A 12,585-nucleotide genomic window follows, 5' to 3' on the forward strand; every position below is an offset into this window, starting at 1 on the left:
TTGTTTCTTTTATTTCTTAATCTCTAAAACTTCCTGTGAATGTTTGATTAATCCACCACTCCCAAATGGTGGTGAGAGTTCTCTTATTTATAATCATTTACAGAATACAGAAATAAGGTAAATTACAAATAATAAGGAAATAGCGATAAAAGGAAAGAATAATAAATGAATACAATATATTTGCATTTAGTAAAAGAGAAAATATGGTAACCCGTAATGTAAGGCAAATATCTAGATATTTGCCTTAATGAACGGTCAACTATCCTTAACACCCCCCCGCAAGCTGAGCGTCGGATTTGAACGAACATGAAGCTTGGATCTGAAAAATTCAAAGAGAGGTCGAGAAATACTCTTTGTGAAGATGTCAGCAACTTGGAGATGAGAGGGTACATATTGTGTACGAAGTTTGCCAGCGATAACAAGTTCTCGAAGGAAATGATAATCTAGTTCAACATGCTTGGCCCGCTTGTGAGAAACAGGATTAGAGCTCAAAAAAATAGCACTTTTGTTGTCACATAAGAGTAAGGGCTGCTGTGAAATAGGGACCTTGAGGTCATGCAAAATATGCGTAACCCAAAGAAGTTCAGCAGCAGTTGTGGCAAGAGCACGATACTCAGATTCACAGCTGGAGCGTGATACAGTAGGTTGCTTTTTGGCACTCCAAGAAATGAGATTGTTACCAAGATAAATAGAATAGCCGGATGTAGAACGACGAGTATCGGGACAACCAGCCCAGTCAGCATCCGAATAAGCGACTAGCGTACTAGGAACAGTGGATGGACGAAAGATAAGACCAAAGTGGAGTGTTCCTTTGACATAGCGAAGAATACGTTTGACAGCAAGAAAGTGATCTGCAGTAGGGGCATGCAAGAATTGACTGACAGAATTGACAGCATAGGCAATATCTGGACGCGTGATAGTCAAGTACTGAAGGGCGCCAACAAGAGATCTGTAGAGAGTAGGATCAGAGAAAGGAGAACCATCAGCAGTCAGGTGTTGAGAAACAACCATGGGAGTGTGAACTGGTTTGCTATCGAGCAACTGAGCACGAGTAAGAATATCTCGAGCATATTTTAACTGACTGATAAAGAGACCATCAGGAGTGGGTGAAGCTTCAAGACCAAGAAAGTAACTGAGAGAACCCAAATCTTTGGTAGCAAACTCAGAATGAAGCTTGCGAGTAAAGCTGTTAATAAGAGATGAGTTGTTGCCGGTAACAATAATGTCATCAACATAAAGAAGCAAATAGATAAGGTTAGATTGCTGATGAAAGACAAAAAGGGACGTGTCAGCGCGACTACAAGAAAACCCAAGTGTGAGAAGAAATGAGCTAAAACGCTGAAACCAAGCACGAGGAGCTTGCTTTAAGCCATAGAGAGCTTTCTTTAATAGACAAACATGCTTTGGAAATCGAGGATCAACATACCCAGGAGGTTGTTCCATATGAACACGTTCAATAAGCGTTCCATTGAGAAAAGCATTCTTGACATCAAGTTGTCGAAGAGGCCATTTATTTGTGACTGCAATAGAAAGCACAACACGGACAGTGGTAGCTTTGACAACTGGACTGAAAGTGTCAGTGTAGTCAAGACCAGGAACCTGAGTATAACCTTTGGCAACGAGACGAGCCTTGAAACGCTCGACGGATCCATCGGGCAAATATTTAATACGAAAGGATTCAAAAGCCATTGAAAAGAAAGGATCGGGGTTGTTAAACCGAGAGGGCTCTGATACCATGTGAATGTTTGATTAATCCACCACTCCCAAATGGTGGTGAGAGTTCTCTTATTTATAATCATTTACAGAATACAGAAATAAGGTAAATTACAAATAATAAGGAAATAGCGATAAAAGGAAAGAATAATAAATGAATACAATATATTTGCATTTAGTAAAAGAGAAAATATGGTAACCCGTAATGTAAGGCAAATATCTAGATATTTGCCTTAATGAACGGTCAACTATCCTTAACACTTCCTATAGTTACACCTTCCTTTTTGGTGGCTTAATCATAAGAACTCTATAAGTAAACATGTTTTACTTAGAGAAATTCTACATTGAATGACCTCGTACATATTTTTCTAATATGCATGTGAGTGAAGACAAAACATGCTGGAATGACTGATGTTAATTTGTAGAGATAGCTTTCACTCTTAAGAAACGAGAAGAAGTTAACGTGACCATGTCACACAGAAATACTGAGACCTAGTCTCTTTTGTCTTATAACTAAGAGTTTGTTTTCAAAAGCCTTTGAGCATGGTTTTGATTTGCCCTCACATGTCCAACAAAAGTGTAAGTAGATATCAAATATTTTTATTGCATATACCGACTCTGAATATATTCAATATTTTCTGTATAGATTAAGAGGAAATTTTTGTATATATCCTATAACGATTCATGCCCAAAATTGAGAATCCGAATTTGACACCTAATAGCCTTAGCATTACCCTACTCTTCACTTTCGAAGAGTGAAAATTATCACTGCAACCCAACAAATCGTAAAAGTAAGGTAAGGTTAGGTTGGATTGTAACTCTATTTTTGGGTTGGTATGATTGACTTGACCAAAAAAATGTGAACCCGTGAATTGACTCGAGTTTTTAGTTTTTAAAAAATTGAACCCAACCCAATTTTTATGGTTTAGGTTGGGTAGTCTGGGTTGGTCGGATTATTGATTCATATGAAAACTCCTATTTTTGTAATACCCGATGGTATAAAATCACTAATCATATTGTGTGAATCTGTTTGAATAATCTCGAAGATCGTAGGGGCATATGCGTAAATTTACGTAGATGAAAATAAAATGAAAGGGTAATGCAATTGAAATGAAAAGTAGATAATAGAATCGAAGATGCAGCGTGAGGCATGTGCCTAACTCACGTCATCCGTCACGCTGGGTTAGCTTGCTACCACACATGCATAACCCCACTTCACGTTCAAATTTTTGTTATATTATTTTTTTAATCCTTATTTATTTTATTTTTTTTCTCCTTCATATATGTTTAATTATTAATATTTTTGTTAATAAATAAGGGATTCGTTATAAATTTCTAAATAATAAAAAATAAATTGAAAATGTATTCCCATATTAGAGACTTAAATATATATTTAATTAGCTTAATATTTGCTTTAAAATCCTTTTTAACCTTTTAACAATATAATCATTAACCCGTTCTAATCTTACATATATTGAGCTACTCGAGATTTCACATTGGTTAACATACTTTGTAAGGGTGTGGAAACCTTTCACTCACTCGTTTTGAAAATCCTAAGGAAAAGTCTAAAGAGGACAATATTTGCTAGCAATGGGCTTCGATTATTATAAATGGTATCAGAGCCAAACATCAGGTGGTGTGCTAACGAGAACGTTGAGCCTAGAAGGGAGTGGACACCGAATAGTGTGGCAGCGAGGACGTTGGTTCCCAAAGAGAGGTGGATTGTGAGATTTCACATTGATTAGAGAGAGGAACGAGTATCAGCGAGGACACTAAATCAGTACAAACCGAATTTCAAAATGGGGCTCTCTTTCTATAAAAAAATAAAAAATAAAAAAATAATTGTATGACATCACCATGATTATTTTAAGGAAATTAATAATCTTTGCCCCCCAAATGTCGATAATTTCGTAATGGCCCCATCCAGCTGTTGGTGTGAGTAACCTGTCTCCCTCTAATGGCGCTTCTTAAGTTACCTCTTTCCAAATTTAAAATTAATTTCTTATCATTATTATTTATTTCCATAAAATTATATTTTATTCATGTTTTTTATTTTTATTCTAAATTTTTAATTTCATCACATTAAAATTAATAGATTTTTTTTTTTTAATCTTAAGCGACTTATTTCGTAATTAAGGGGTTGGAAAACAATACAACGTCTTTCAACTCTTTGAACGATTTTTAGGCTCATGAACCTCAAACATTTTAAGTATTTTCACTGTGAATGATAGGGTGCAATTGAATGTAGATATCATGAACGGGATGGGAAAGATATCAGGTCAAGGTCAAAAAATTCGGGCAATCACTTCCTTATATCCTAATTGCCACGGTCTATCACTTCAACTAAAACTCTTTCTTTAAATAAAGTGATTTTTAATATGCCTCAAAATTTTATTATATAAATTTTAAATATTAGGAACTTACTAAAATTTTTCTAAAACAAAAATATATTAGTTTTGAATCTATTAGATCCAATTATTTTTATACATAAAATTATAAATTAAGTAATTTTATTATTAGATATGAATTGGAAAATTGAAAAAATTAAAAATTATAATTTGAACAAATTAAAGCTAAGCTATAAAATAAATATAAAAAACACCCACAAAATTTTGTAATAGTATTAATCTTTGGTAAATATTTTAAAATTATAGAATAAAATTTAATGATAATATTATGATTTTTTTTTTAAAAAATAAAAGTATTTTTATTATATAGAAACCACAAAATCTGGAATATTTTTATAATTCAGGAAAAAATTATTTTAAAATAGAGGATATTTGAATTAATTGAGATGGGAGAAGGGGTAATTTTGTAATATCATAAAAGTCCAAGGGATAATACCGGCGGGGATTTCGGTTTGAATAATTTGTTATAAAAACAAATAACTAAAAAAAAAAATTAATAAGCTTAGCTTTTTATGATTTTGTCCGTTTTTAACGGTCAGAAGCAAAAATTAACGGTATTACAAAACGGAGCCTTTTTTCTTACTTTTTATATTCAACGCCGTTAAGCCACACCGTCTAATGCCGTCAGCCGATTTTGTTTTCTTTTGAAACCGGCCGTCTGCCGATTTTCAAACTCCTCGTAACGTCTTTTAAATATTTCGTTTTGCCAAATTTCCATTATTTATTTATTTTTTTTAAAAATGATATAATTTTTTTTTTTTAATTTTTCATATCCAACTACTGATCCACACTCCATCTTCTTCTTCCTCACACCTCCCCCCATCTCTCTCTCTCTCTCTCTCTCTTCAGCCATTGAACGAATCCTCCAAATCCAATTCATTTTCTTCATCTTCAGTCAGTATTCTTCACTTTCTCTCTCCAAAATCATCGCCATTGATTCAGAATCTTATTCTTTTGGGCGTTCGAACCAACTCAACTCTTCCTTTGCCCGGCCATTGATTCACTGTGTTTTTCTCTTGTGTTTCATCTTCCTTTGGGGTACTTTTTTGTTTCATCTCCTTCTTCTTCGCCTCTTTCTGATTTGATCACAGGATTTCCGGGTTCGTTCCGTCATTTTCGATCCAGCTCAGATTCAACCCCATTTTTTTTTTGTCTGACTCTGTTTCAGTAATCTTTCCTACGCCGTACTTTTTTACAGTGTTCTTTTCGTTTATGTTCTTGTGTAATTGTGAATGTGAATGTAAATGTAGGAGGTTGAGTTTGAGATTGTTTAGCTGAAGTGATGGCGGTGGAGCTTCATTAGTTAGTGGAGCTTCTGATTCCGCTTAATTTTGGGTTTCTGTACTTATAATTATCGGCATTGTTATACAACTTGAGGTTGATCGGATTATTGTCTTATGCTTGGTAAACTTAGTACGGGTTTTGCTGACTTGTTCTTCATGGTTTTCGAAGGTTTGAGATCCAAAGGACGGTTGTTTTGCGATGGAATCAGCGCAATCGCAGCAGAGAAAAGGAGGATTAGTGCCGATATCGCCATCTCAAACTCCTCGTTCGAACGACAAGGCGGCTCGAGATCTACGATCTGGGGATTCGAATTTGAGTAATAAGCATGATAAAGAAAAGGGTGTTAATGTGCAGGTTATTGTGCGTTGCAGGTGATTAAATGCGGAGAATCTGTTGATTTATTGTCATAATTTTTTTGTTTCTGATTTGGGAATTGTTTCCTCTTTAGGCCATTGAGTGATGATGAAAGTCGATTGCATACTCCGGTGGTGGTATCCTGCCATGAAAGTAGAAGAGAAGTCTGTGCAATCCAGACTATAGCCAACAAGCAGATTGATAGAACATTTGCATTTGATAAGGTTTCCTGTTCACCTTTTTCAATTAATGGATTTGCTCATTCTGTTGAACAACTTTCTTTAACAGATTAGCTTTGTGTTTCTATGTTTAAACTAGCTAATCTTTGGTCGTGTTGTTACATAATTAAGCTCAATTTTCATGGGTTCAGCTGATATTGAAAATTCTTTTAATGTTCATCGATTTCCTTTCCTTTAATGTTTGATTATATGGTATAGGTGTTTGGCCCTGCATCTCAACAAAGGGAATTGTATGAACTGGCTGTGTCTCCTATTGTATATGAAGTTCTCGAGGGTTATAACTGTACTATCTTCGCGTATGGTCAAACAGGAACTGGAAAAACATACACCATGGAAGGTGGAGCAAGGAAAAAGGTTGAAGCCCACCTAAGTTTCTTTGTATTTCTTCTATTTCAATGTCTAATTGACTTTATTGCTAAACCCAGAATGGAGAATTTCCAAGCGATGCTGGTGTAATTCCTAGAGCTGTGAAACAAATTTTTGATATTTTGGAATCCCAAAATGCGGAGTATAACATGAAAGTTACATTTCTGGAGCTATACAATGAAGAGATTACAGATCTTTTGGCCCCTGAAGAGACTTCAAAGTTTATTGATGAGAAGTCCAAGAAACCAATTGCTCTCATGGAAGATGGAAAAGGGGGTGTTTTTGTGAGAGGTTTGGAAGAAGAGATAGTCTGTTCTGCAAATGAAATATATAAAATCTTGGAGCGGGGATCGGCGAAAAGGCGTACGGCAGAGACGCTTCTGAATAAACAAAGCAGTCGGTCCCATTCCATATTTTCCATCACAATTCACATTAAAGAGTGCACTCCGGAGGGAGAGGAGATGATAAAATGTGGAAAGCTCAATCTTGTTGATCTTGCTGGCTCAGAGAATATTTCACGTTCTGGTGCACGAGAGGTGTTGTATGCTTAACACTTTTGTTTATATCACCAGGCCATGGATGATACTGAATGTACAATTAAAGCTGAAATTTACTTGAGAAGTTCTTCCACAAGTTCTTGATTATACTTCAAATATATTTGCAGGGTAGAGCAAGAGAAGCTGGGGAGATAAACAAAAGTTTGCTGACACTTGGGCGTGTTATCAATGCCCTGGTAGAGCATTCGGGTCATGTTCCATATAGGTAAGAATCGTTTCTATTTTAGTTCATTTTGTCTTTGATGAAAGGAGGGATGATGAAGTTAACAGTGTTAATGGAATGATTGAATGTCAGGGATAGTAAATTAACAAGATTGTTGAGGGATTCGTTGGGAGGTAAAACAAAGACTTGCATCATTGCTACAATATCACCCTCTATCCACTGTCTGGAAGAAACACTCAGTACACTTGATTATGCACACCGTGCCAAAAACATAAAGAACAAACCAGAGGTTCAGTACTTGTTGCTTACACATTTTCAGTTGTTTATGTTCATTTTTTGGTTTGATCCATCATACTGCTTTCCTCCCTTCCTCTTGTGCATATTTTAACTGGCTCCTGATCATTCAGATTAACCAGAAGATGATGAAATCTGCTTTGATCAAAGATTTATATTCTGAAATTGATCGGCTTAAACAAGGTATTTACTGTGCATCTCTCTCTCTCTCTCTCATTATTTGAAACATGACTTGTATTGTAATGGTCCAAACCCACCCCTAGCAAATATTGTCCTCTTTAGGCATTCCTTTCAGGCTTCCCCTAAAAGTTTTTAAAATGCGTCTGATAGGGAAAGGTTTTCACACCCTTTCTTAAAGAATGTTTCGTTCTTCTCCCCAACTGATGTTGGATTTCACAATCCACCCCTTTCGGGGCCAACGTCCTTGCTGGCACTCGTTCTCTTCTCCAGTCGATGTGGGACCCCCAATCCACCCCCATTGGGGCCTAGCTTCCTTGTTAGCACACCACCTCATGTCCAACCCCTTCGGGGCTTAGTCTCCTCGCTGGCACATCGCCCGGTGTCTAGCTCTGATACCATTTGTAATGGCTCAAGCCCACCATTAACAGATATTGTGCTCTTTGGGTTTTCCCTTTCGGGCATCCCCTTAAGGTTTTTAAAACGTGTCTGCCTCTTTCCACACCTTTTCTTATAAAGAATGCTTCGTTCTCCTCTCTGACCGATGTGAGATCTCACACTTTTTCCCTTTATTGGGCATTTAGCTTCTGAAAATTATCTTAACTGTTCTATATTACAGAGGTATATGCCGCAAGGGAGAAGAATGGAATCTATATACCACGTGATCGTTACCTTAATGAGGAAGCTGAGAAGAAGGTTAGTTTTTGGACTATTTTGGATTTTAGGAAAACTTTTGGCCGTGTTTTTCATATTAATCATATCATGTTCATAAATTTTTAACCCCAGGCTATGGCTGAAAAAATAGAACGAATGGAACTCGATTCAGAATCGAAGGACAAGGTGTGCTGACAATCGGCTAGATTTTATTTCTGGAGGTTCCATTCATATTGCTTATTTGGAACCCTAATAGTTTTCTACTTGTGAGCAGCAAGTGATGGAGCTTCAGGAGCTTTATGATTCTCAGCAACTTTTGACAGAAGAATTAAGCGGTAAATTAGATAGAACAGAGGTATATCCATGAGCTGGACTATCATATCATCGTTCAGTAGAACAATATGCCTCACTTTTTTGGAAAATGGTCCTCATAACTGTTGTTGTATGTAACTCCAGAAAAAGCTCGAGGAAACTGAACATGCTTTCTTCGATCTTGAGGAGAAACACCGCCAAGCAAATGCAACGATAAAAGAAAAGGAATTTCTGATAGTTAATCTTCTCAAGTCTGGTAAGAAAAGTTCTTTCTGACCTTGTTTTTCTTGAAATAAGTTTCTATTTCTCAAACTTTTTACTCTCTGTTCTTAGATTTCCTTTGTAGATGTTAGACTTCTTAGTCTCTCACTTTTCGACTTTATGTATGACTGTTGTGCTTTGTCAATTCCTACAGAGAAAGCACTTATTGAGCGTGCATTTGAGTTGCGAGCAGAGCTGGAAAATGCTGCATCAGATGTGTCGGGTTTATTTGACAAAATTGGTTAGTTTAGACTTAGTGTCTTCTAAGCTTACCTTTCTTTTCCCATATAGTTGATTCAGAAGTAATGATTATCCTGATTATCATCTGGTCTATCCAGAGCGCAAGGATAAAATTGAAGATAGAAACAAATTACTTGTCAAGAAATTCCAATTTCAATTAACACAGCAGCTGGAGTTATTGCATAAAACTGTAGCTGCTTCAGTTACGCAACAAGAACAGCAACTGAGGGACATGGAGGAAGACATGCAATCTTTTGTTTCAACAAAGGCTAAGGTAAGCTTTGACTAATACCATTTCTTGACTGGACTTGCTCATGCTATCTCCATATAATTTTCATTCTGCTTCTGAAGGCTACTGAAGAACTTCGAGAACGGATTGGGAATCTGAAAGAAACGTGTGGTTCTCGAGTTAAAGCTCTGAATGATATAACTGGAGAGCTTGAAGGAAACTTTCAATCAACCTTTGGTGATATAAATTCTGAAGTTTCAAAGCATTCATCTGCTCTTGAAAACGTAAGCATTTGATTCCTCTATTTTGGTCAACAAACTTTCTCCTTGGACTGATTTTGGTCGATTCAGCTTTTCAATGGTGTTGCTTCAGAAGCTGAGGCATTGCTCAGTGATCTTCAAAATAGCCTTCACAAGCAGGAAGAGAAGCTGACTGCATATGCTCAAAAGCAGCATCAGGTTTTTGATAAATAACACTTCTTTATGTCGACAATTTTAACGATATTTTGAAAACTGCTCGACTTATGAGGATTCATGTAGGCACATGCTAGAGCAGTGGAAACCACACGCTCAGTTTCCAAAATTACCTCAAACTTCATAGAGACTATGGATATGCATGCGTCGAAGCTCACCCACATTGTGGAAGATGCGCAATCAGTCAATGAACAGAAATTGTCCGAACTTGAAAAGAAATTTGAGGTAAATGCAGAAGACTTTATAATAGATTTAATACTTATTGGAGTCTTGTATTGAGCTTCAAATCATTTGGAATCTACAGGAGTGTGCTGCCAATGAAGAAAAACAACTGCTGGCAAAAGTGGCTGAGTTGCTAGCAAGTTCAAACGCGAGAAAGAAACAATTGGTATAACTTCAATTTGTAACTAAATTGTTGAGGATTGTTGGGAGGGAGTCCCACGTTGGCTAATTTAGGGAATGATCATGAGTTTATAAGTAAGAAATACATCTCCATTGGTTTGAGGCCTTTTGGGGAAACCAAAAGCAAAGCCATGAGAGCTTATGCTCAAAGTGGACAATATCATGTCATTGTGGAGATCTGCAATTCCTACCATGATATCAGAGTCATGCCCTTAACTTAGCCAGGACAATAGAATCCTCAAATGTCGAACAAAGAAGTTGTGAGCCTCGAAGGTGTACTCAAAAAGTGACTCAGGTGTTGAACAAATAGTGTACTTTGTTCGAGGGCTCTTAAGAAGGAGTTGAGCCTCGATTAAAGGGGAGCTATTCGAGGGCTCCATAGGCCTCAGGAGAGGATCTATGTTGTACTTCGTTCGAGGGGAGAATTGTTGAGAATTGTTGGGAGGGAGTCCCACATTGGCTAAAGGAATGATCATGAGTTTATAAGTAAAGAATACATGAGCCTAGGAATGATCATGAGTTTATAAGTAAAGAATATATCTCCATTGGTACGAGGCCACTTGGGGAGCCCAAAGCAAAACCATGAGAGCTTATGCTCAAAGTAGACAATATCATACCATTGTGGAGAGTCGTTATTCCTAACATAAATTACATGCTGGAATGTACACAGCTTCTTTTGGGGTCTAAAAGGTTAATGGTTCATTTTCATAGGTTCAAACAGCAATCAGTGACCTGCGGGAGAGTGCTACAAGCAAAACCAACATGCTGCAGCAGGAGATGTCCACCATGCGGGAGTGTACTTCTTCAGTGAAAACTGAATGGGCGCTGCACCTGGAAAAAGCAGAGTCACACTACCGCGAAGATACTTCTGCTGTTGAACACGGAAAGAGAGACATGGAGGAGGTTTTTCAAAATTGGTACGATCTAATTCAGCTAACTTATTTTGCTTGCAAATATTTGTTGTTTGCCTCTCCAGTTAATAGGTGTTATCTGAACTGTTTAGCTTGAACAAGGCAAAAATGGGTGCTCAACAATGGAGGACTGCTCAAGAATCCTTACTCAGTTTGGAAAACAACAGTGTTGCTTCTGTGGACTCCATTTTTCGGTACATTTTTCAATACACTATTGATCTATGAAGAAACTGTTGTATTATGTTCAAGATCAGTCATTACTTTCTTATTTTTGTTAGAAATGGAACGGAATCAAATCAAGCACTACGTTCTCGATTTTCCTCCTCTGCATCTGCTGCTCTTGAAGATGTTGATAATGCAAACAAGAACCTCCTCTCATCTATTGATCGTAAGTGTCCTAGTTTATAGTAACTTCCATCTTTTTTCTATCATCCCATCCACTTATGAATCGTGACTTGTGCAGATTCGTTAGAACTCGACAACGAAGCATGTGGAAATCTCAATTCAATGATTACTCCTTGTTGTGAGGAGCTAAGAGATTTGAAAGGTGGCCACTACCACAAGATAGTAGAAATCACTGAACATGCAGGAACATGTCTGCTGACAGAATACACGGTAGATAACCATCACAAACTGATACTGTTCATTTTTTGTCAGATAAGTTAGTTACTCATTCATATTGATTCATTCTAATTACTGGACCAGGTTGATGAACCATCTTGTTCAACGCCAAGAAAGCGACCATTCAACTTGCCAAGCATGGCATCGATCGAAGAACTTCGAACACCGGCGTTTGATGAGCTTCTCAAGTCATTCTGGGATTTGAAATATTCAAAACAATCAAATGGAGATGTAAAACATTTAGCAGGAGCACATGAAGCTACACAATCAGTAAGAGACTCTAGACTTCCTCTCACTGCTATAAATTAAGGCTCATATATGTCTTGAAAAGATAATAGAGAAGAGACTGGAGATCTGTATGTATATATATACATAGGCTCATGTATGTCTTTGAGGGCAGTACTGCATTCATTAAATTTTTTCTTCTTCTTCTTCTTCTTCCACTTTTTCTTAGCAAAAATGAGAAGAAATATACCTTTTGAAGGCAGGAAATCAGGTTTTCCCCCAATTTAGTAACTAGTTTGTGCTACTTAACGGTTGATAATGTGTTTTTTGTTTAGAAAAATATACATGTTCTTCCACATCCTTGACGGATCCATTATTATTTTTTCCACTTGTTGACTTTTCCAGAAGCAGCTTGGCCTAAGATATGTTGTAGATTACACTGATTTTGCTCCACACTCGTGTTTGGTTTCAATTTGGAACCTATGATGTTAAGAATTTTGATTTGGTTTATATTAGTTTGGTTGGTTATTTCTTCCAAAAAAAAAAAAAACGGAAACCCTTGTTGGTCTGTCGGAAGCACGCATGTGAACGACTAAGTGAAGGTCAATATTTTTTGACATTGTTGCGAGGATTGTTCAAATTCGATGATTTCAACTCGTACGTTTTGCAACCTGACACCCAAAAAAGGTTTCACTCCAGCCC

At 36.9% G+C, this 12,585-nt stretch overlaps 1 protein-coding gene across 1 annotated transcript; it reads left to right on the top strand.

Annotated features, from left to right (window-relative positions):
* The first annotated feature begins 4,890 nt into the window (after positions 1-4,890).
* On the top strand, positions 4,891-12,259 carry LOC111469421 (kinesin-like protein KIN-5D). Its single transcript, XM_023114676.1, has 23 exons — positions 4,891-5,288; positions 5,372-5,776; positions 5,854-5,983; positions 6,197-6,352; positions 6,424-6,900; positions 7,029-7,126; positions 7,217-7,373; positions 7,492-7,561; positions 8,175-8,251; positions 8,342-8,395; positions 8,484-8,564; positions 8,666-8,777; positions 8,937-9,023; positions 9,121-9,296; positions 9,374-9,535; positions 9,602-9,709; positions 9,791-9,949; positions 10,029-10,112; positions 10,838-11,043; positions 11,130-11,231; positions 11,316-11,425; positions 11,501-11,652; positions 11,743-12,259. The coding sequence occupies exons 2-23, from the start codon at positions 5,604-5,606 to the stop codon at positions 11,965-11,967; spliced, it is 3,156 nt and encodes a 1,051-aa protein (XP_022970444.1). The 5' UTR covers positions 4,891-5,288; positions 5,372-5,603; the 3' UTR covers positions 11,968-12,259.
* The last annotated feature ends 326 nt before the right edge of the window (positions 12,260-12,585 follow it).

The sequence above is a fragment of the Cucurbita maxima genome, unplaced genomic scaffold (assembly GCF_002738345.1).
Source record: "Cucurbita maxima cultivar Rimu unplaced genomic scaffold, Cmax_1.0 Cma_Scf00040, whole genome shotgun sequence".
NCBI lineage: Eukaryota > Viridiplantae > Streptophyta > Magnoliopsida > Cucurbitales > Cucurbitaceae > Cucurbita > Cucurbita maxima.

Coding starts and splice junctions, on each gene's coding strand:
- LOC111469421 (XM_023114676.1), top strand. CDS start 5,604: ATGGAATCAGCGCAATCGCAGCAGAGAAAAGGAGGATTAGTGCCGATA. Junction 5,777..5,853: donor CAGGTTATTGTGCGTTGCAG/GTGATTAAATGC, acceptor TTTCCTCTTTAG/GCCATTGAGTGATGATGAAA. Junction 8,778..8,936: donor AGTTAATCTTCTCAAGTCTG/GTAAGAAAAGTT, acceptor CAATTCCTACAG/AGAAAGCACTTATTGAGCGT.